This window comes from Emydura macquarii, unplaced genomic scaffold (assembly GCF_026122565.2).
Source record: "Emydura macquarii macquarii isolate MOO-44397 ecotype Brisbane River unplaced genomic scaffold, CSIRO-AGI_Emac_v2 contig_1551, whole genome shotgun sequence".
Taxonomy (NCBI): Eukaryota; Metazoa; Chordata; order Testudines; family Chelidae; genus Emydura; species Emydura macquarii.
The window spans coordinates 27,353,229-27,376,852 of record NW_027131688.1 but is presented as its reverse complement, the minus strand read 5'-3'; the positions used below and the strand labels follow the sequence as shown (position 1 = coordinate 27,376,852).

The 23,624-nt window shown below is 41.5% G+C and overlaps 1 protein-coding gene across 1 annotated transcript; it reads right to left on the bottom strand.

The window, feature by feature from the left end:
• Window positions 1–12,243: 12,243 nt before the first annotated feature.
• Window positions 12,244–22,790, bottom strand: LOC137157678 (alpha-1-antiproteinase-like). The gene is made up of 4 exons (XM_067555116.1): window positions 22,161–22,790; window positions 18,443–18,713; window positions 15,325–15,472; window positions 12,244–13,853 (listed from the first exon to the last, which is right to left on the bottom strand). Exons 1-4 carry the CDS (start codon window positions 22,666–22,668, stop codon window positions 13,665–13,667), a joined length of 1,116 nt encoding a protein of 371 aa, XP_067411217.1. The 5' UTR covers window positions 22,669–22,790; the 3' UTR covers window positions 12,244–13,664.
• Window positions 22,791–23,624: the final 834 nt, after the last annotated feature.

Genomic DNA, 23,624 nt, shown 5'->3' with positions numbered 1-23,624 from the left:
TAAATGTTGATGGCCTGAAGGGGACTGAACCTGGGTGAGAACCCTAATCACTGGGCTAAAAGTTGTAAGGGGAGGGACCACTTCTTCTAGCTGTTTGGTGAATGGCCACAAATGTAAGGATCTGTAGCACTAGAACCAGGGTCTTTAGAGCCTTTGACGGCTGACATTTCTACAGTGCTACCAGGAGGCCATGCAGTGCTACATCCATGGAACATTGTGGAGATTAGGTGCCACAGGAAGTATCAGCCAAAGGGTCCACAAGGATAGCATGCTATGACCCTCTGATTGGCCTGTATGCGATATTTAACCTGAAGGGTGCCCAAGGCAGCTGTCTGGGCAGCATATAGACTGCTGGCTTGCTGTGACTTCAGACTGCACCTTGCTTTCTGATCTCCAACCTCAACTTGACTCTTGCCTCCTAATTACCTCTGATCTTTGGGCTCTGACCCCAGCCTGATGCTGACCCTCACTTTTGCCTCCTGATTCCAGCCAAGTCTTACCTCTGGTCTCTGACTCTGACCCTGGCTCTTGCTTATCAATTACTCCATTCTAGCAATCTAGCAATTACTCCATTTGGGCAGTTTCCTTCAACAGAGTACCCTCACCTGCTTCATTATTCCTTCTTCAGGCAGAGTGAATAATGCAGCAGCATTTTCTTTTCAATGTGTTTGCATCTACCAGCAAGGCAATTCCTCATCACAGTGATTTTCATGCCACCCTATTTGACTTTAACAGATGTTTTCCCACCAACAAACCAACCAGCCAGCCAACTGAACAACAGCAAACCCTCTTCTTTGGTCAAATTTGGATGAAACAGTTTTCCCCAGTGGGCTTGTGACAAAAAGGAAGAAAAGGCAATTGAGTATTCATGGGAAAGGCAGTTATTTGTAGAAATAAAACTAATTAAAAGGTAACAAGCCCATATTTGGAGGTATAAATGAACTCAAAGCTAGTTTTCACAATGCTTCTGCAACATATTAGCCAGACTATTGGCTACTGATGTCCAGAGATGCTGTAGAAATACCTCATGTGTTACAATGAAATGTCAAAGGAACAAATATTATCTGGTTTCTCTAAAGCTATTCTTTTGAGTGAAGCAAAATGCCCTTTATTAAATATTTATGCTGCTAGTAAATTGGAGATGCCAAATCTGCCAAAAACTGCTACGAATCACATGATGGTAACTAAACATGTATAGAAGCTAATAAAGCAAACATTTTCTTCGTGCTTCTTATCATCAGGAGCCAGGGGCACTGGAACAATTTTTATAGTGGGGGCGCTGAGAGATATTGAAACAAACTGTAAACCCTGTATATGATGGAAACTTCTTCAAGCCAGGGGCTGCGGTAGTAAATCCAGCACCCTATGTCAGGAGCTAATAGGCACAGATCCATGGTGGGGCAATATAGAATTGCATTGACATACAGGAGTTCTTGGAGAGGGACTGAGCAGAAATGGTCCCCCGTCTCCAGGGACCATGGGAATACACTGCACCAGCCTTTGTAATGCTGCAATGTCTATTCAGCAAGGTCCACTCACCAGCACCCCATCTCCCTGCCCTCCATCAGTCAGTCTCACTGCTTTGATATTTCAGTTCACATCAAATTACTAGTTCTTCAGTTGTTCATAGCCTTCCACAACAGAAAAAGCCTGAATTTCTCATGTGAAAGGCTTACTAGAAAAAGAACACCTTAAAAGACAAATTGTTAAACAAATAAAAAAAAAACCCATGCCTTCATTATACTTACTAAAGAAGGAAAATGGAGCAGGAGCCCATCTTAAAAAAATCTTTTGCATGGCTCCTCTGTGTTTTACCTTGTTGCAATGAATGAGGTAAATATCGTTATCTCTGTTTTACAGATAAGAAAGCAGAAGCACACAGCAAACTTTGGGAACATTCCCAAGGTCACGAAGGAGCTCTGTGATACAGCTGACCCTCCCCGTGCTTCAGTCACACGGCCATTCTTCCTATCCCGAACTGATCGCAATATGGAGCATTAGCAGGGCAATGCAACAGACCCCCCATGAAGTTTATTGTTGATGAGATAGAGACACACGTGGTCATTTGATTCTTCCTCTATACATCAAAATAAACATGTGCTATTCCTTAAGGAAAGACTTTCCAGATGGGATCAGTCTCAGATTAGGTGATCTTAAAAGCCTAACTTTTTATTGTTTATATTATGCTAGCACTTACACAGAAACTAGGCACCCCCGGCTGGCCCATGCCAACCAACTCAGGCACACAGGGCTTGGGCTGTAGGGCTGTTTCCTCGCTGTGTAGACTTCCAGGCTTGGGCTGCAGCCCGAGTTCTGGGACCTTCCCACTTCCCGGGGTCCAAACGCCCGGGCCCCAGCCCAAGCCTGGAAGTCTACGCAGCAAGGAAACAGCCCTGCAGCTTAAGCCCCTTGAGTCTGAGTTGGCTGGCACAGGCCAGCCATGGGTGTCTAGCTGTTGTGTAAGTGCTAGTGTATGTAGACACACCTTTAGAGGCCTCAGACAAGATTAGGGCCCCATTATACAAGGTCAGTAGCGTACCATGGGTCTCCGGCACCCAGGGGCCAAGCCTACATTTGCACCCCTCCCTCAGGCCTCACTCCCCCTCCCCACCCCCATGCAGGGCAGGAGAGGTCATGGTGCCACCCTCCAGCTTCTCTGCGGAGGGGCGGTCTGTACCTGTGGGGGGGGAGGCATGAGGCCTGGGGAGGGCACAAATGCAGGCTTGGTGCTGTCCCCCTCCCCCTGCACTTACCTCTCAGAGCCTCCTGTGCCCCCTGCCTCCCGCCTGTCGGGAAGGGCCAGCCCGGTGCTTACCCACTGCTTCATCCCACAGCCCAGTGCTGGCTCAGAGGTGGGGTGTTGGGCCCTTCATGATGCGCAGAGCCTCCTGTGACCCCTGCCTCCTGCGCGTCATGGAGGGCTGGCCCATCGCCTCCCCCCCAGGCTGGTGCCCAGGGGCCTGGTCCCCCCTCAATACACCACTATGCAAGATGCTGTACATACAAGTCATAAGAGAAAGTGCCTATGCTGAAGAACTAAATAGGCAAGATGGATAAAGGAAGGATTAGTATCCTCAGTGTACAGCTGTAGCTCAGTGAGAGATTTAGTGATTTATGTAATTTACACAGGGAGACTGTGGCACACCTGGGAACCAAATCCAGATTTCCTGAGTCCAAGCTTGGTGCCTTAATTACAGACCCATCCTTCCTCTCTAATTACAGTCTTTCATTCAAAGACAAATGCAGCCTCTTTCCCCCTAAGTCTCCATCAGCCATCCAAAATGTGTAATTGCAATAAACTTGTGTCAACACACGTGTAGTTCACTAGATCCATGACAGTGAGTGGCTCAAGGTTCTTGATTAAGTCACTATTTTTCCAGGGCTTTTTTTCTCTGGGTGATTATTGATCTCTTTCTCAGCATGTAGGTATTTGGATGTCACTAGAAAAAAAAGAGGCCGAGGTTCTATTCTTGGCTTGCCCAATAGTCTGCTGGGTTATCTTGAGCAAGTTGTTTCACCTTTCCGTGGCTTGGTTTCCCCATTTGTAAAATGGGGATTATGATACTGACCTCATAAAGTTCTTTGAGAGCTACTGATGAAAAGTGCTATATCAGAGCTAGATATTACTATCATTATTATTCCAAAAATCTGTTGTCATCCTCTAATAATCTCTTCAGTGGGTGCACTTGCTGCTCTACATTTCCCATCATCAGCTTCATCTTACTTGTCCGGACAGTTTAGCACAAGCAGGAGATCATGAAAAACTTTCAACAACTCCTTCTTTGAATCACTGTCAGCTCAAAGGTGAGTCCTTCCAGAAGCTGACTTAGGCTTGGTCTACACTTACCACGGCGATTCGGCGGCAGTCGACAGGAGTTACGCAAACTACACAGAAAACTTGCGTAACTCCCGTCGACTGCTGTGTTTCTCTTCTGCACGCCGTCTTCATTGCACTGCGCCACTTGCGGGGGTGGATTAATAGCGTCGACTTCTGGATCGACTGAGTGGGTCTTCACTGACTGCTCAGTCAATCCAGATAAGTCGATCTGACAGCGGCGACTTTGCCGCTGTCAGTGTAGACATAGCCTTAGAGTGGCAGATTTAGCATCAGCATTACAAAGGCAGCAGAGATGATCCCAAGAAAGAAAAAAATATTTTTGTCTGATGCATTTGCAGAAATCTGCCTGTAGAATCTAAATGCAAAGTTAGCATTACTAGGAACTATTTTGAGACAGATCAGCTCCCCACTTGCATTATCTCTTTCAATATGGGTATCACCTTCATTGTGACTGCAATCTTGACAATCATCATGGTCTTTGAGGGGACCAGGCTGGGGGTGACAGAAGACAACAGTATGGAGCCTAGCATGTAACAAACACAGCCAGAGGGTGGGTTTCATCTTCCTTAGGAGTTATTCTGGAAAAGAAGAACAAATGAAAGTGTCATGACATGCAGAAATGAGTAATGACTTAGTTAGTAAACAGTTATTAAAGTTTAGGACTTAGTATAATGCATAACTAACAGAGAGAAATATTTTAAAAACTATTAATTGTCATGTCCTGCTTAGTATTTCTTACAGCATGAAATGGGGAAAATAAATCCCATCAATAAATAAATGAATTGAATTTGATTATATATATATAATTTGCTATAAAGTGACCACATGTTCCAATTTTACAGAGTTCCCACAGTGACAAAACTGGAAACTCCAGGCCAGTGTTAATCATTACCCACAACTTTAAATCCCTTTCCCAGATAATCAGGTTTTGTTTACTGATCCCTTAAATGTAATCATAATACATGATTTCAAAGCCCTCTGTGAAAAGTTCTCACAGTCCAGCTGGTGGGCTCCTGTTTCCATTATCTGTATGTTCTGAAAAGCATGAAGCAGAATGCTCACTTTTAAAATACTCAACTGAGAAAATAAAGCTGATCCGAGACGATGCAAAGCTAACAATGCATTTCTGGGATACCAATGACTAGGTGTTCACCTTCCCACACACAATAGGGAATAGAGTCAAAGCAAAAAGAGAATCAGGAGGGCTTTGTACCATAGACAGTACCAACGGCCAGCTTGTTTGCTCTCTCCTGGCGTGTGCCAGCTGTTTGGCTGCTCTCTGTTCTAAGTGACAACACGCACTTTGACCTCCACTGGGTCTGCGTGCCCGGGAGTCTGGCATGTAAATAATACAGAGAAAAGGTTGACCTCAATTTTATTTTGAATAAAAAAATGTGTATTAAATATTAAAATCTAAACCCGATGGCTCCCATTGAATTCAATGGTGAAACACCCTTTGCCATTATTTGGCGATGATTCAGGCCAATGCTGAGCACTACTGAGAATCCCATATGATAAGCTATCCCATGCTCATTTTACATTGGTTAATTGTCAATAGAGATCAGTCTGAACTGTGACCTTTTGGATATGGACTCAGATTACCGCAAAGTTTGAGCTAGTCCTAGTTTGGAACTATCCCTAACGTCTGCTCTTACTGATGTATTTAGGGACACTTCTCTTTGCCTCCCTTAGCATCTCTGACCCAGATGGCTTCCACCTCCCTCACTGCACCATGCCCCCAACCACAACTTTTTAATCGATTGTGGACAGAAATGGCGTATGGGATCTATCGGAGGCTTGTGGGGGAAGGAAGGGAAGATTCCTTATCAAAAGCTAAACCCATGGGACAGGCAACAGGTTCTCATTCTCTCCAAATTGATTTACCCATCCACCCCTGTGGTATTTCACTGTGTCCTCCCCCTAATCCTCCACAGAGCAGACCCACGGTGGTTACACTGCATCCAGGTGCTCACGTGGGCTGGGGGGCAGGGAGGATATGTCCTAGTGGCTGTGACTCCAATGAAAGAGTTAATCAGGTCAGCAAAGATTCTAGGTGATAAATGTCCTGCCCTTAGGTTCATTGATCAACCAGTTAGAGCGTTTTTTGATGATGCAATATTTGTAGGTTTATGGGTTTAGTAGATCTTAGGCAAGTGGAGTTTATGAAAACCAGTCTGAACTGGTCTCCTACCTTTGTGAACACTCCAGTGCTCCTGCTAATGATGATAATTGAGTTAATCTCTTAAACACAGTTTTTCTACTAATCCGCACTCCTAATCACTATAACTTAAAACACAGCACCAAAGTATTGCAGCATATATGACATCAGTTGCTTTTCTGAGAAATAGGCTAACACATCACTTCTGAACATCATGCTAGTTTATATAGTGTAAGAAATAACTATTTCCCACTGACCCGTCTTTGACAGAAGACAGTAAAAATTACAGGCATGCTCTAGAGATACCAGGCAATAGAAAATTACAGAGGATCCAGTAATTACTCTAAATTAAACAGCTCTAAATTACACTAGATTTACATCAGTGTAACTCCACTTATGTCAGTGAGTTACTTCAGATTTACAATGGCAAAACTGCAACTGGATTGGGGTGAGTGTCCCCACTCCAGACTTCATTGTTCTATTCACTAAGTTGTTTTATACCGTGCGCACCGATTCCTTAACTAACATACGAAATTCATGCAGAAATTCAGATAGTGATTGGGATCTCATTCTAAACCAAGCAACTTCAGCTGGAGAATATTTCTAGTTTATAAATATTGCCTGTGAGGCTTCTTTAGCAGGGGCATAGAATGCACATGCTGAAAGACTTCTGTGGCAAACATGTTTGGCCATGTGGTTCACCTGAAAACCAGTTATTTATGAGTAAGAATAAAAACACAATTTATATTTAAAATGTGGCATGGCACATAACAACTACTGTTGTGTACCTCCAGCATAATTCCATTAGCTGCAGTGATCTACCTCAGTAGAAGATCTGCCCCTAACATGTAGACATCTGTCACCAAAAGATCTTGTTTGCAATTTTAAATCTATACGGGGGTTGCCTGGTCTCTCACCTCCACCTTCCCCCACTTTGCCCATGCTGCTTCTCTGCACCAGTTTTCCTTTGCAGACAAAGGCCGTAGACTGGCCCGCACAAGTTGCTTCGGTGGGCTCCTGCCTCAGGTATCTCTGGAACAAGAGACGCCTTTCATCTTGGAAAAATCTGAGGAAAGAGAGCTCAAGAAGGTAAGCTACAGAAAAGGTCTCAAGGAGCCTGTTCGAGACTATCAGTAGGCAGGAAGCCAGAATATAACTAGAAGGGAAGCATCAGCACCAATCCAGAGAGTGGATGGCCTCCATTGTTGCTGATAGTGTTTCTATATTTTGTTAGCACATGTCAATCCTGTCCCTTTAAAAATGTGTTGGCTGTTTTCTCTATTGGTTCTGAGCACAAGTGCATGAGAAACATTCTGGCTGTATCAGTTTCGGACATTTAATATCTTCAGTAATGAAGTAGAAAAGCAGGAAAATAGCACATACATGAAATTCATAGATGATACTAAATTGAAAGGAATTTCAAATGCTACTGAGGAAAGATAAGTAATAAAAAAGGGACTAAGATTAGAAATGTGATCAGAAGAGAACACAATGAAAATCATTTTGGGAGTAGGGAGGAAACGCAAGTCAATACACCTGAAAAAAGGAGATCCAGAGCAGATATTCAATGAAAGAGAAATCTGGAAAGTAATAGAGAAAAATGTAGGGATGATGGTAGGCAGCAAATAAGACCTGGGTGTGCAATGGCTGGTGCAATTTTTGGCTTCATGTTTGGAGGTATTATCATATTGTGAAATAGGGAGGTAATGAACCTTGTCTCCATGGCTTTGATGTTATTGCACCTGGAATGCTGCAGACAGTTTGCTAAAGAAATATATTTATAAATTGAAGAAAGTTCAGATAAGAAAATTAAATAAGGGTTGGAGGGATTTACAGACAAAGATTACAATCATTAATTACATATTTGTTGGCTAACTGACTAATATGTAATGTAACTCCCTAAATTTTCATGTTGCATTCATTATCATGGTATCTGAGCACCTTCCAGAGATTATGTAAGCAAGCCAATGGATCCCTAGGGTGCACGTAACCCACTGTTCAGTGTATTTTACACTCTCCCTCTCTGCACTTTCTTCTCAACAGAGCTGGTCAAATTTTCCAATGGAAAAGTTTTCTGTTGGAAAAGGTTGATATGACAAAATCTAAATGTTTCATGGTAATGTAGTGATTTTGTCAAAATTTTCAACAGGAAATTGTTAAAATATTCCATTTCAACCCTGTTGTTTAGGTTTTTATATTTAATATATGTCAAAACAATATATTTCAACCTTTTGCCTAAAGATTTAGATAAAGTTAAAACAAAATGAAAAATTCTGAGATTTTGACTTTTTGTCCTGATTTGGGATTAAAAGAAATTTCATAATCTCAGAATTTCCTGTGGGACAAAATTTCCATTATTTTGGCCAGCTCTAATCCTCATGGGATATAATTGTGCTACAGATGACAGCTAGAGGACTCTGGTCTTGATCTAAAGCCTACTGAAGCTAATGAAAAGACATTTATTAACAAAGGGCTTTGGATCAGATACTTTTTCTATTAGCTCAATACTTACGCTTCATGTGGAGGTCCTGAATGATAACCAGGATGGTAATTGTTACACTTGCCCATTACATGCACTGTTTATGGTTGTCTGGAATTATTTTTTTAATATAGGGAGGGGACATACATTTCACAAATATTTGGCAGATGAAAACAAGGAGGAAGAAGAATTATTTAGGACTGGTACAATGAGTTTTAGCGATGAGTAATGAGATGAAATTTAAAACAGGATAATTTGAGATGAATGTCAGGGGAAACTTCCTGGCAGTGATATCCATTGGAATAACCACTCATTGGAAAAACTGAAAAATATTATTGATAAATAGATTGCTTTACATTCTATATATACATAATTCTATTGTTTTATAACAATCTAAAATTATTTAAAATATGCTGCTTACAAATATGCTAAAATTATTTCTGTAACCTAATAACTAATCATCTCCAATCATACAAGTAATAAAAATGATGAGACCTCCAAAAATTATAAAAACAAATGTTGCTGCTTACCATAAAAATGCCTCTAATTGGAAGAGCAATTACACAAGTGTTCCCTTTCAATTACTTCCATTCAAGCCACTGAGTTGTGATGGGCGTGTCTACACTACAAAGTTAAGTCAAGTTAAATTAAATCAATATGCAGCCACTGCAGTGATTAAGTCAGTTGGGAGTGTCTATCCCACTCTCATTATGTCAACAGAGTGCGTCCTCCCTACCTGCACTTTCATCAATGCACATGGTGAGTATGGCTCAGTGGCATTGGCGATGGGACTTGTGCTGCAACTTGTGGGAAACCCATGTCAGAGCACGGGGGGGGGGGGGCAGGTGAACAATGCCCACCCCCAGCAACATGGATGTTGCTTTGAGACCAGGGACCAGCATTAAGCCTTCCAAATTGCAATCTTTGTCAGAGGCAGCTCTGGGGTGGGAGGGTGGGGTTTGCAGTCACGAGAAAATAAAGGAAGTCTACCCACCCCCTTCCCTGAACGCTGCTGATGTAGTCACCCTGGACTTACAGATTCTGAAGTCAGTGCTGATCCCTACCAAATAAAACACCAGCATGTTAGGGAAACCATGGCTGAGGAACCCAGAAATCACCATGGGTGGGAGATCAGATGCTCTATTGTTTGCCATACAAGCACTTGTAATGAAGACTTCCATTGTCTCCCTTGGGTGCCCCATGTGATATCAGTTTCCTGATGGTAACAGAGGCAGCAATGGAGCAGATGCTGCAAGCATCTGGATACAGACCTGGTCCTTCTGCTGCTATGCTGTGTACCACAATGATGCCAGCAGAAATAATACTAGAGTAGGGAAAGTGTCCTATCGTGGTGGAAGAAATAAGCCAGCCTTCCTCAGAAACTTTCTTCAAAGCATTGCAGAGTACCTCCAGGAAAGTTTCCTGAAAATCTCCATAGAGGATTTCCAGGCCATCCCTGTGCACATAAACAGTCTTTTCCAGGGGCACCCTCTGTGTAGCTAGGATATTCACTGCACCTCATTTTTTCTTCATATTACACATAAAATATAAGAGCATGTTTGATTGGAGTTGCATACTCACCAAATGTGTCTTCCCCAGCATCATGCTTGGCCAGGATGCTGTCCTGTGTCTGACTGAACCTCTCCGGGGTTAAAAATAGCTCCTGGCTCTTGGGGAGAATGGATCCCCCACTCACCTGTCTCCCATTCTCCTCCTCCTCCTCTTTCTCATCCAGAATGGTCTCCTCGTTGTTGCCTGAGGCGGCTTGGGACTTAGACTCCTGGGAGGTATCCACACTGGGTTGGGGTTAGTGGTGGGGTTAGTGGAAGGGGCATGTCTGTGGCACAGAACCAGAACTATTTGCCTCCCTTTTCTTCTGGTACGCCTGCCCAAGTTCTTTGATTTTCACATGGCACTGCTGTGTGTCCCTGGTGCAACCATTCTCCACCATGCCCCGCACTACCTTTTCATAGATGTCTTCATTTCTTCAGCTGGATCAGCGCTGTGCCTGCAGACTCTTCTCCCCACAGACCAGTAAGATCTACCATCTCCTGTGTACTCCAGACTGGACTGCGTGTGGGGCGTTGAGTTGCCATGATCAGGTGGGCTGGCAAGCTGTCCATGCTGATCAAACAGGAAGTGGGAATTCAAAATGTCCCAAGGGCTTTGACAGGGAAGGGGCAGTTTCCTGTGTACCTGGCTGCTCTGCAGTGGAGTTGAAAATGATCTTCAGAGCAGTGACAGCAGAGCATTGTGGGATACCTCCTGGAGACCAATTGAGTCGACTTACTCAATGCTGTATCTACACTGCCTCTCTGTTGACCCATCAACATCGACTTAAGTGCTATGTCTATCATGAAGGTAGAATAATTAAGCGGACATTACAGGTGAGTTAGGTCAGGGGAAGAGACCTGGTAGTGTAGACGCAGACATTATTAGATCAACATAAGATGGCTTCTGTCAACCTAAGTTTGTAGTGTAGACCTGGCCTCAGAGAATTATCTTTATCAAGGCACACAGATTGAATGGGTCAAATTCTGCTTTCATTTACATTTGTATAGTGCCAATGAATTTGCACCTATGTACCGCATGAATGGTTTCCAGAGACCCTCGGAGTTACTGTTAATTCATGTCAGAATTTAGTTGAGTCTGAAACTATTTATTGAAAATAAATGAATGTGTTTACATTTTTAAAGAATGTTTACTCTAATCCCCTAAGTATGAGTAGCTGACTCCAAACTGGGACATATGTGAACTTCACTCTATTGCTCCAAAACAATACATGGAATACAATTTGCCACATTAGGCCCAGTCCTGCACATCCAAACTCCCAATGAAGTCAATGGTGCATCCCATGGGGCATCCTGGGAATTTTAGTTCTTGGACACAGGGTTACAGGGTTACTATAATTTCCAGGATGCACCATGGAAAGTGAGACTACGGGAAGGAAAGAGAAGAGGAAGAGAAGGCGAAATAAGAATGTGAGCTCTGTGAAGGAGGAAAGGGAATAAAAACTTACCTTTGTTGTTATCTGGCTTCTTGAGAAGTCCTCAGAGGATTCAGGTACAAAAAGGAAGTTCAGCTGTGGAACAGCTTCCAAAGGAGATCAGACAGCCCAGAGTCTGACCACCTTCGGGGCACACTGCCAGCCTTCCCACCATAACCAGAGCAGGGACTAACTGCAAACACAGAGGCTGTACCTGTCGCTGGGTGGTGTGAAAGAAATAGAAAGCAGACAGAAAAAGGCAGCAGACATTTTTTTTTTTTTAAAGAATTGGTAACATGGTTCAGAGAGAAAGACAAGAGAGAACATTTTGGGCAGAGTACTGGCTGGAAAGAGGCTTAGAAGTGTGAGCAAAGAGACTGCCTCCTGTTGTTTGCTTCCTACTATGTTTGAAGAAACAGGACTTTATGTACATTCTTGGTAAATAAACAGGATTGCATCAAAGAAATACCTGACTATCATCAATATCTTCTCCTAATGAAAACAACCCACGACACCCTAAATATTGGCTAACAACTCAAGCCACAAGGGGTAACAATATATACATATCTGGCAAAGAGCAGAGGCCTCTACGAAACATCCCTTTGGAGATCTTAATTAGCACATATAGTGTCAACCAATGTTGTATCTGATTAGATAAACTGTTTGCATCAGATGTCTTAATTACTTAACTCCTGTTCTGTAGAAATCAGGTAGAACAATTAAAAACTTTTAAATGTCATGTTTATTCATTTTAATTTCTCTAACATAATACACTTGTCTGGATATTTCAAGATCAGACATAAAGACTGGAAATGATAACATAGAATACCCATTAATGTAATTCAGTAACTCAGTAATTTCCATCTACTGCCACTAGAGGTCCGAAACTATACCATGAGCATGAACGTAGGAGAAAAAAATACTGATAGTTCTTCTGAAACAAGAGAAAAATGGCGTGTAGGTAAAACTTAGGTAAGAAAAATATATAAATAAGCATCTGCAGCATAACTGATCTTGGAACCCTTTGTATCCTAATACTAAAGACAAAATCTATACAACTGCGACTATATTAAAATATAAAGCATGTGTTGAGCTGAGTACAGATATTCTCTGAAGGTACCATCTGGGAACAGAAAGGGCCCACTTCAAGGCACCACAGCCCAAAATATGCAGTTATGTAAAAGGGGGTGTAACTTATAGATAGGCTGTAAGATCTGGATCCCTCAACCATTTACTACTGGAGTGGTGTGTACTACCATGAGTGGTTCCATTGGGTTAGATTCATCCTTATGAATGCTGGCAAAAATATTGGCTCAGGGACATAGGGGAAACACAAGCCATTTCCCCTATTTGGGAGCTTCCAAAACCCCACCGAAGCCCTGGCACAGACTAGAGTAGCCCTTGGTCTGACCTAAACTGAACTTTGATTCAGTGTTATCCGTGGGCCACCACAAGGATCAGTATTGCTGGGACACAGTTCTACCCTGGTCATTCCTCCTCGTCCTCCTGTTCCGATCTGCCACTTCCTGCCTTAGAATGGTCTCTGAACTGCAGGGCCCTGCAGAAATAATGCTGAGGGGTCAATGTTATTCACCAGGGAGACCTTACGCCTTTCCTGTGACCCTTCGGCATCTGCCTGGGTGACACAAAGGGGTCACAGAGGAATGATTTATCAGACTCATTGACAGCAATGGGGCCATTCAGGATAGTAAGCACTACATTGGTTAATAGGTATCTGCTAAACTGAGCCTGAGGTTGGTGAGAAAATGGGTGTAAGTGGTAAAGGAGAGTAACTTGCACTGATTTGGCAGGTAATGAGTATGCAAAACAAATGTAATTTACACAGTGAGCAGGTGGACAGGCACATGTTAGTAATCTCAACATTTTTTCTGAGCCTCACTTGCTAGAAAATGTTTTGTTGCTTTCAGTGTTACAAAGGACTTCCTCTTTTCACCTCTCCTGACAGTCCTGCCTCAACTCAACTTCCTTTTCTTTCTTCTTCTTTTTTTTTAAATACAAATCCAAACCAATCTGTAGTGATGGTGACTTAAAATCGATTAAAGGTTTCAGCTATGAAGCAAAATATACAACAATACAGGGGGAAATGTGGCCTCTAAAGCCATCTCCAAGCTGATTAGATCAAAATGTTTCTTTAAAAATGGTGGTAAATTACATATAGTTAATACATACAGCAATTTAGTAACTATTTTTCCATAGGGTTCATGACTTTGCCCATAAAGAGTATGTCATCATCATTGGTGGTAATCATCAACAGGAAGGGATGGCTGAATTTAATGGTAGCAGGCACAGACATTGGCACTATTTCCATAGCTGTGGCTGATGATGCTTCAGTGCCACCCTCGTCCACATTCACCATAGCCTGATGGGTAACCTACAAAAAATCAACAAACATTACCGTTCTGGGTGAGGGCCGTAAGCAGGTGTCTGAATATGAGCCTGATTGCTTTCAAACCAACAGTGCTGAAAGAAACAACTGCTAAGGAATGAGCAGCAGAGCAACAGGTGTGAATGATTACCACAAAGCAAAAGGGCAACTGCAAACTCAGCAAGAAAGATTGGTGAGTTGCATGAATGGAAATTGCCTCATCCTTAAAGGAAGACATTCTCATAGTCACTACTTCATACTAGTATCACAAGCACTGGCCCCGATTCTCCTCTTGCTTACACCAGTGTAAATCAGGACCAGCTCCACTGAAGTCAGTAGGATTACATGTGAGAGTAATATTACACCCAGTTGTATTTGGCAAATTCATATAGTGGAGTAATAGTTTACAAGTGAGAACAATAAAGAGAGGACAGACAGTAGATCTGAGGGTTACGGATTGCTTTCCTTGTATATGTTGTGTATGTTAACAGCATCAGAAGTTGGAATAGATAAAATAAGGGTCTTGGACAGAAAAGGGCACAAGTTTGTCCTTACCGCAGTGAGAGACATTTACAGGCCTGGATTCATCAGATTCCATGTGTTCATTTGTGGGGGGCTGTGGGTTTCTGTATTGTTTTTTAACAGGATCTCAGTGTTAACCAATGGAATTTATTCTACAGGTAAGCTGTAATTGTAAAGCTCTCTGACTGACAACCCATATGGACTGAACTAAGGTTGAACTGTAATGGTTTGCAAGGGGCTGGCACTGAAGTCAATGTGAGTTAAGTGTGCTTAGCACTCAAACGGGGATAAAATTTTGGACCAAACTATTTTCATTGAAAAATGCAGATTTGGTGACACCAAAATGTTTTGCAAATTCATGTCAGTTTTGCCGAATTGTATTTGTTTAAAAAAAAAAATTATAAAATAACAAGAGTTTTGATTTTTTTTCAGTTCAAAATGACTTTTTGTTTCAAAATTCCCTTTAATTTTATTTAATTTTTTTTTTAGATTCAAAATGCTCTAAATGGAAACAAAAGGTTCCATATCTGGTTGAGTGAAATGTTTCAGTCAAACCAAAACAATTATTTTTTACTTCTTGTTTTGCCAAAACAACAAGCAGCAGCAATGGAAGCACTGAAAAACAGGAAGATGGCTGTGAGGGTCTTCTCAGCGAAGTGGGGGAGGGGAGAGAGAGAGAGAGAGAGAGAGATTTGCTCAAGTATGTGGTCAGTAAAAGGCCCCATGCTCTGTAAAAATCTGCTGGGCCAAAATGTTGTATATACTGTAACTTGGTGTGATCCAACTGCACAGGCAACCTAGCTAGTTTGGGCTGAATATTCCATCTCTCAATCCCTACATTTCATACACAGCAAACCTCTTTTATGTGGATTTCTCCTAGGAAACATTTGTAAAAAAAATGGTTTAAAATATCAGTTACCATGGCTCCTTTAAACAGAAAAGAAACCTAACTTACCTTTGAAATCTTATGTGTGGACTGCCCAGTAATTCCAGACAAGTCAGCTTCATTAGTGAATACTTTTGTGATGCCCATTTGATAAAGAATTTGTTCTAAGTCAAATTTCCCATGAACAGAAAATCGTGGAAGATATATATTCGTTGAGCTGTCCGAAGAGAAAAGCAAGAAAATGGTAAAACATTTCAATCAGATGTCACAGTACAGTGCAGGCTCATTCCTGACAACGTAATGTGCTGTGGTGATTATTGAGAAATTGATTTGCATTGTTTTCACTCACCCATAGAGAAGATTTGACAAAAGACCTATGGCAGATTTCCTCTGGCATTAGCTTTCAGGGAAAAGGACGTTTCAGATAAGTGATATTGGAAACCTAGAGTGCGAGGAAGGATGGCTCGTAGCTAAGGTGCTACCCTGGACCTTTGTAGACCTGTGTTCAATTCCCTGTCACTTCGTATCTCTGTGCCTGAGCTCCCCATCTGTTATACAGGTATAATAGCACTGCTCTACCTCACAGAGGTGTTGTGAGGATAAATACACTGAGATTTATGAGGTGCTCAGATACTATAATAATGAGACCTATAAGTACCTAATACAGATAGAAACACGGTTTCAGGAAAGCTGTAAATAATATTGCGAGGTACCATGAGACTGAAGCTGTGCTCCTGAGTTCCACAGGTGCAGAGCATCTGGATTATCCCTTCACTTAGCTCATTTTTCCTCCCCATCCTCCAGGAGATTCCTTATCTGCCCCACCAAGAACCTGATTCAGTTATGCCCACTGAAGAAGGTCAAGGGAACTGACCAGCCGGCTTTAAAAACAGAATCCGACTTCAAAGCCTGCTGGACAATCATCCGAGCCCCTATTACTTAAAGGTTGCCAGTGTCCTTTAAGATAACTCTGGTTCTTCGTATTCCCATTTTTAGGGAAATTTTCCTCCTTATGGCTCTTTAGCCAAGATTTTCAAAAGCGACTAGTGATTTTGTGCCTGATTTTCAGAAAGTGCTGAGCATTCACCCTCTGAAAATCAATCTCTTTTAAGGTGTCTCAAGCTGGACACCCAAAAAGTGAGGCGCCCAAATTCATTCGTCCCTTTTGAAAATGTTGGCCTTTCAGCTTAACACTTAAATTAAACCTGGGGGAGGGAGGAAGGGGAAACAAAACAGATTCTAAAGAAAGCAGAAGAACGTGTGGTGCTTAATTTATTTAGGATTAAAGCTAAAAACAAAGCACACTGAAAGTATATGTCTAGTTCATGAATCATATTGTTGACTCTGTGTAAGATTTAATCAGTATAATGGAAAATGAATACTTCAGTGCTTTCTGTAAAACTAGTCAATGCTCAACATTTCTGGTGCATTTTTTTTCTCACTGTCCCACTGTCTCAAGTTTTTCTAGAGTAAGTTATATGCTAGGACTGTTACCGGTACCCAAGGCCAATATTGCTAGTGGGGGTGCAGTAGACTCTTTCCTGACAGCTGAGCTTCTTCCTTTGACCGGTTTTTGGCAGAAGGTGCTGATGTCTGACATCTTGCACAGATGCAAAATGGGCCAATCAACTGCTCTGAAAACTATGGGAAGTGGGGGAGGTGTTTACTGCTCATCGGTTTGTCCGAGTGCCAAATTCCAGTGAATTTCAGTGAGTGAACATATCCACACAAAGCCAGCTCATTGGGGTCTCTAATAATGAGGTTCTAGACTCCAAACCATAGAACCCCCTGCTGCTTTTTAGGTAGACTATTCCAGTTTTGGAAAAGGTTAGTTTCCTGTTTGCTGATACTAAGGCAGCTACTTTTTGCACAATTCATGTGCAATTCACAATTCAAGTGTTGCCATGTTTCAAAAAGCTCGGTCAGCTAGTCAACTTAAAGACCCGTAAACTGTGTATTTAATTAATTCAATGACTTGTCTTAAAACTGGGATTTGATAAGCTAAGGCAGTGTTGCCAAACATTCAGCCTGTTTGGTGCATTCATGTAGCATATTCATAGTCTTCAGCATGAAAGGCCCCGAGTCTGCCAACATGCACATGCCTAATTTTATGCACATTAGCAGTCCCACTAAAGGCAACAGGACTACCCAGCTGCAAGAAGCCAAGCATGTTTTCAGCACTGGAGCCTAAATTTGCCTTTTGAAAAGTGAGCTAAAATTCTAGCTCTCATGCTTGCAAAGATCATTTGAAGTGAATGTAAACAATGACCTGCCGCCTTCTTGTGTCTACTGGCAGCCCGAAACGATGGCTTTGAGAGATGCATGAACTTCCCACCCCACACACTCCTTTAGTTCCACTGGGGTGACAAATTATGAAGACAAAATGATGAGACTTATAATATTAGCATTCACTTTTTCGTTGCTAATCATTTTAGCAGGTGGAATGGGGAAACACATAGTAGAGAAGATCCGGGGGGGAGGGGAGTTGAAAATGAAAGCTGCTGCAGAGAGGGATATGCAAGGGGGGGCGGGAATGAGAAGAGGCACCAAGATGGATAAAGGGAGAACAACAGAAAAAGGCATATAGGGAAGCAAAAGAAACAAAATGCAGAAATGGCAGTGGTCCTAAAGGGAAGCAGATTTTCACACTCAGTGATACAGAATGTGACAACAGGATATTGAACAAATAACATGTCTACACTATAGACTTATGTCAGTATAACTATGTTGCTTAGGGTTGTGGAAAATCCACCCCCACGAGCGACACAGTTATACCATCCGAACTCTTGGTAGAGACAGCGCTATGTTGATGGACGGGCCTTTCCCATCAACATTGCTACTGACTCTCAGGGAGGTGGAGTATCTACGCTGAAGGGAGTAGCTCTCCCTTTGGCATAGACAGCATCTTCACTAAGCACTACAACAGTGCAGCTGCATCGGTGCAGTGCTATATGTGTAGACTAGCTCTTGGAAATAACTAAAAAAATTAACTACATAAAGGCCACATTCTAGCCTTGATCTTTGTGCATTAACTTCAGTGGGGTCGAGGGTAGCATATACTCCTAATTCTATTCCAATGCCCAGGGATCATAGTTAAAAATACAATCATCCTTCTCCAAGAATTTGTCTGACACACTTCATCTAAAATGCTTGCCGGCCATCAGAGAAGAGAACTGAAAGATTTTACCTTTCTGAAACTAATTCTCTCCATTTAGACAGACTTTCACATGACAAGCCATTCTCCAACTTCCTCATTTTTCCTTCATCTGGCAGAATAAAATATGCTCTAGTGCTTCCTTTGTAATCCATTTGCACCACGGTGCTGGACAGCTGCTCATCATAGGCTTGTTTGCACATGCCCATCCGGAACATCATAGGGACTTTAACAACTGTGTTTCCAGCCACAAAGAAGTCATCATCCTTAGTGTACTTTGGATCGAAAGCTTTATTCCACATGGCTTATGATTCAAAGAAAGAAAGAGTTATTGGATGTTCTGGGAGGAAGAAACCATCTTTAGTTGGCATTAATTGCAGTAGCTGCTTTGCCTTTAAAGCTACACCAATTCACACCAACCGAGGATCTGGCCCTAAATCAGAATAATTCAACTGCAATATGCACATGATGGGGTGGGGTGGGGTTGGTAGTGGTTTAAACAAACCCAGAAGCTGTCCTGTAGTAAAAGCATGGTGCTTTCACCTTAGATAGCCACCGTATACCCAAATGCCTACCCTCGTGCCAGAAGGAATTGCCAGACAATTCTCAGGGAGAAGGCTTAATACATTCCCCAGTGTCCTAACATGGGATAAGTTGATCTTGAACATCTGACAGTCTAATTTTCAAGAGACTGCAAAGTTCTGCGAGGACATCCCCTTGAACAAAAGCTCTCTTCTGTATTTCAGCCAAACAGAAGAAAGGGATCAATTAGGCCGAAAACACACATCTAAACCAGACTGGGGGGGAAGATAGGTTCTGAGGGTGTTTCTTAGAGAGCAGGACAGAGCATAGTGTACATATAGCTTTTCCCATGCAAATTAGATTGGGGGGTCGGGGAGGGCGTGTTTTAAATGTTGGTCTGCTACTCAATCAGTGTGGTGACAAGAGATGTTTACTCCTTCTTTCAGGCTGCTTGGTGAAAAATGCCTTGCAAAATATACTTGGCATGCAGAAAACACGGGATTTTCAGCAGTTAATAGCTTGGTCAAAACAAAACCAATCTTTTCTGAAACACTCATTAATGCTTGAATGGGGTTTTCAAGATGTAAAGTGCAAAGCATTATTCTTTTAAAGAAAATTATTACAGCGTGGCTGTAAGTTTCTCCATAAACAGTGTAGCTACAAACACGATGCATACAATTTTAGAGTAAATCTGTCTTTTAAAAGAAGTCTCCAATTTTTGTACTGTCAGGTCAGTGGCCATGGGCTCTTCATTAACACAATAGACATTTTTCCTTGTCATGTTTTAGGGAAATAGCATAATGAGTCACATCATTTTTTGATAAGTCACAGGCCCAAATCCTGACATGCTCAGGCAATTATTACTTGCAGCTTACTCAGACAAAATTCCTACTGATTTCATAGAGAGCTTTGGTTAAAAACTGAGTAAGGACATCAGAATTTGGCAGACAGATTGCATATTGGGGGCATTCATTAATTCTTCCCTCCTCTTCCATCCAAACCCAGATATGTTTGTGCTTTCTTTCCTCTTAGGAGGGCACTTTTCAAGGCGGTCTTGCCTTTGCAATTCTTTACAATGCTCCAGGAAACCCAGAGCTTGCCCTTTCCGGTGGGTTGGACAATAATTCCACACTGGACTATCGGGGCAAGTAAACGGACAGGTTTTGTGAGGGGGAAGAACATGCCCACTATCTAAGCCGCAGGGCAAACAAAAAAGAGTAGCAAATCATCTGGTCAAAGCCTCAATACAGTGGAAGATAGAATGTCACCAAGCCTCCATCCTTGGACAACCACTCAATCTAAGCTACAATGCACTATGGAAAAGGGACAAGAATCATCAGGACTTTGAGGGGAACAGTCGCATGGTACAGAGGGTGCAACAGCCTCTAAATGTTAGGACAGACTTTACAAAAGCTTCTAACATTTCAGATTCTTCTCCAAACCAAACCTAGACTCCAAACCATTCAGTATTAGCCCATTCTTATTTTCCAGGTAGAAGCAATAGCAATAATTTGGATTTTAACTGTAATTCTTCACAATTCCTTTAAAATCAAAAAGACATGCAGTTTGTCTTAAGGCATAATCATTCACTCACAGCAAACATTTTAAAGAGAGAGGTATTCGAAGTGGAACACCAGATCTAAATGCACAAAACTTTGAGGGTGCTGAAAATTCATTTCAGGTATGGAACTGAACGTCGTGGTTAGGGGCATCTCTAATTTTAAATAAATTTCCATGTTATAACATGTGTGACAGTTAGCTGTACCTTCATATATGTGATGTAGAAGTTTTTAGTTCCTATATTATTTTTACTGAATATTTTCCTCATTATTAAAATATATGATATTTTACTACACTTATGACTAAACCCTTAAAATCTATGTAATTTCTATTTACATAGCGGTTTGATTTTTGTTGTGGGCAGAATCCACAATTTTTTGTCCATTGTTAAGTCTGGAAGGAATGCCTGACACCTACTAACTAAAAGCTATTTGGAAGACAAGTAAAGATCTTAAAAGCAGAGAGGGACAGATAGAAACTAACCTTCCTTAGTGGAGTGAAGAGGAGGGATATGGATTTGGAAGGACAAAGACACATAGAATAATAGAATCATAGGATTAGAAGGGACTGCAAAGGTAATCTAGTCTATCCCCTTGTCAAGATGCAGGATTTGTTATGTCTAAAACATCCAAGGCAGATGGCTATCCAGCCTCCTTTTGAAAACCTTCAGTGAAGGAGCTTCTGCAACCTCCCTAGGCAGTCTGTTCCATTGTCCCACTGTCCCTGCAGTTGGGAAGTGTTTCCTGAGACTTAATCTAAATCTGCTAAACTGTAGTTTGAACCCAATGCCTCTTGTCCTGCCCCCTGGGGCAAGAGAGTACTTTTATCCATCTTTTTCATGGCAGCCTTTCAAATGAATCAATTGAACTAGATTCAAACTAGCTTTACCAATCTGCAGCTAATCCTTCAAAGATTTGCACAAATGCATGGATGCAATTGAAAAACAAGAAAAAAATGGGTTTTGGGAGAAATGAGGGGAGTCAACATTTTCAATGGCTGGTTAAAAGCCAGGGATAACATTTCCAAAAACTTCATTGACATTTTTTATTTTTAAAAAATTAATTTCAATATTTAGAAGTCAATTAAGACGCTTGTGTGAACAAAGAGACTCACATCTGCAAACACTGGCAAGATTGGGGGCTCTCTTCAGGTTTCAGAATGTAAAAAGGTGCAATCAGTTACCTTAGTTACAGACAGGTGGGCTTTGAGGAGAAGCAGAAGCTCTGTTACATACCTGCATCTGGACATATAACACTATGATGTTTGCTGTTGCTGGGACGGAACAAAGAATTTTCCACTCAGCAAGTTGTTTAGGCATCTTAAAATATATTTTGTGAACAGTGCTCTCGTCTTGCTTAGCAAAACTTTTAATAGCATTTCTGGGGTGCCAATTCAGGAAAGCACTAAAGCAATGAGTCCTACTGACTTCACCCAAATTTCACCCAAAATTTTGTCAAAAAACAGTCAACATTTTCAATCAGAAAATTATTTTCAGTGAAAATGTGCTGACCAGCTCTATTCATAATTAACAGTGAGAGTAAATGGCAATTGTGAAGCAGATTGTGATTCCCCTTCCCAGAATAGTACTGCAAAGGGTGGGGTGAAGGCTAGAGTTGGCACAAAGAAAGCCAAATGACTTGAGGCAGGATGTCCAGTGAGTTTGTCTTACCCTTAAGGTAAAGATAATTAACAAGAATAATTTCAGTATCTGGATCCAGGTTATTGAGTAGGTTGACAAATTTCCCATGTGTTTTGTTCTCTATGTATTTATTGATCTTCTGATGAGCTTGTCTGACATTTCTGAAGTTTTCTGGGAAAGCTTCTCCTCCGTAAAAGGTTTTTAGATCATTTAAAAATGGTTGTTGCAGTTTCAGTTGGTCTTGCACAAACAGGACATTCCCCATATCCAGATGGAAGTCAGCATTCTGGCTGTTTAGTGTTTGCATGAGATGATGAAAACCTTTATGTATGTCCTGAATGTCATCTGCTTTAAACCTGAACACTCTAAGAATCTGTTGCAGTGTCTCTGATTTAGCACCCAGTGTCAGCATTGCAAAGGCAGTGGAGATGCTCATGGGAGAGAAGAACACATTCCTGTTGTTTCCATAAGAACTAGCCTCCTTATAAAAGGAAAATGCAAACTGACAAATGCTTCTCTTTACTTTATGACCTGGCATATTTTCGTTTGCTGAACCTATTCGGTTTCCATTGCGGTAATTTTCAGAACTGTTGTGGTAGCTATAATGCTGTTGGCAACGTACATTGGCATAAATCCCAGCAATCAACAAACAGAGGTAGAAAATTGACTTCATTTTGCTAAGATTCTGTAAGAAAAAAGAAACGTATTTGGTCTACAAATCTTAATAATAATTCTTTTCAATATATGCTCAACACAGGAAGGAATTGTTTAAGAACCTGTACATAATATGGAGGAGACATGGTAGCAGTGATCATAGGCAACTTGAATTCAGTACAGTAAATGGTTCAGAGGTACTAGCAATATTACATGGCAAGGAAACAAAATTTATGGCATTACCGAAACTACTGAATGAATTGTGAAAGAAGAAATGTTAAAATCCATGAGTGCGGAAGAAGACTGAAGTATCCTAAAAGACACTGTAATTAAGGTGCGGTAAACTAGAATTCCTTTGAAACTGGGCATTCCCCAATTGTTTGCATTTTTCAGTGAGGGACTGAGGGTTAAAAGAATCTTGTAGTGCAACAGAAAGAGCAAGGGAGTCAATAAAGAATATTCAGTTAAGTTTTGCAGGCAAAGATAAGGCAGAATGAAGGCAGTATTGATGTTAGCAAAAGGGGAACAAAGAATGACTTTTACAAGTGTGTTGAGGGGAAATATATACATTAGAGAGAAAATAGATCCAGTAATGGATGAGGAATGGGTGAAAAATTATTGATTCCGTAAAGGTTGAACTAGTGAACTGGTTTTTAAAAAAATATGTAGTCCATAATGGAAAAAAAATGCTCTGGGCAGTTAATACATATTAAAACCCTAGTGAATACATTGTAGCAATTGGTAAAGCACAAATAGGTAAGGAATACACAGAAAATGTGTATATATACACATATCAGCAAATCCAGGTGATGTGCATCGCAAAGTGTTAGTGGAATTGTT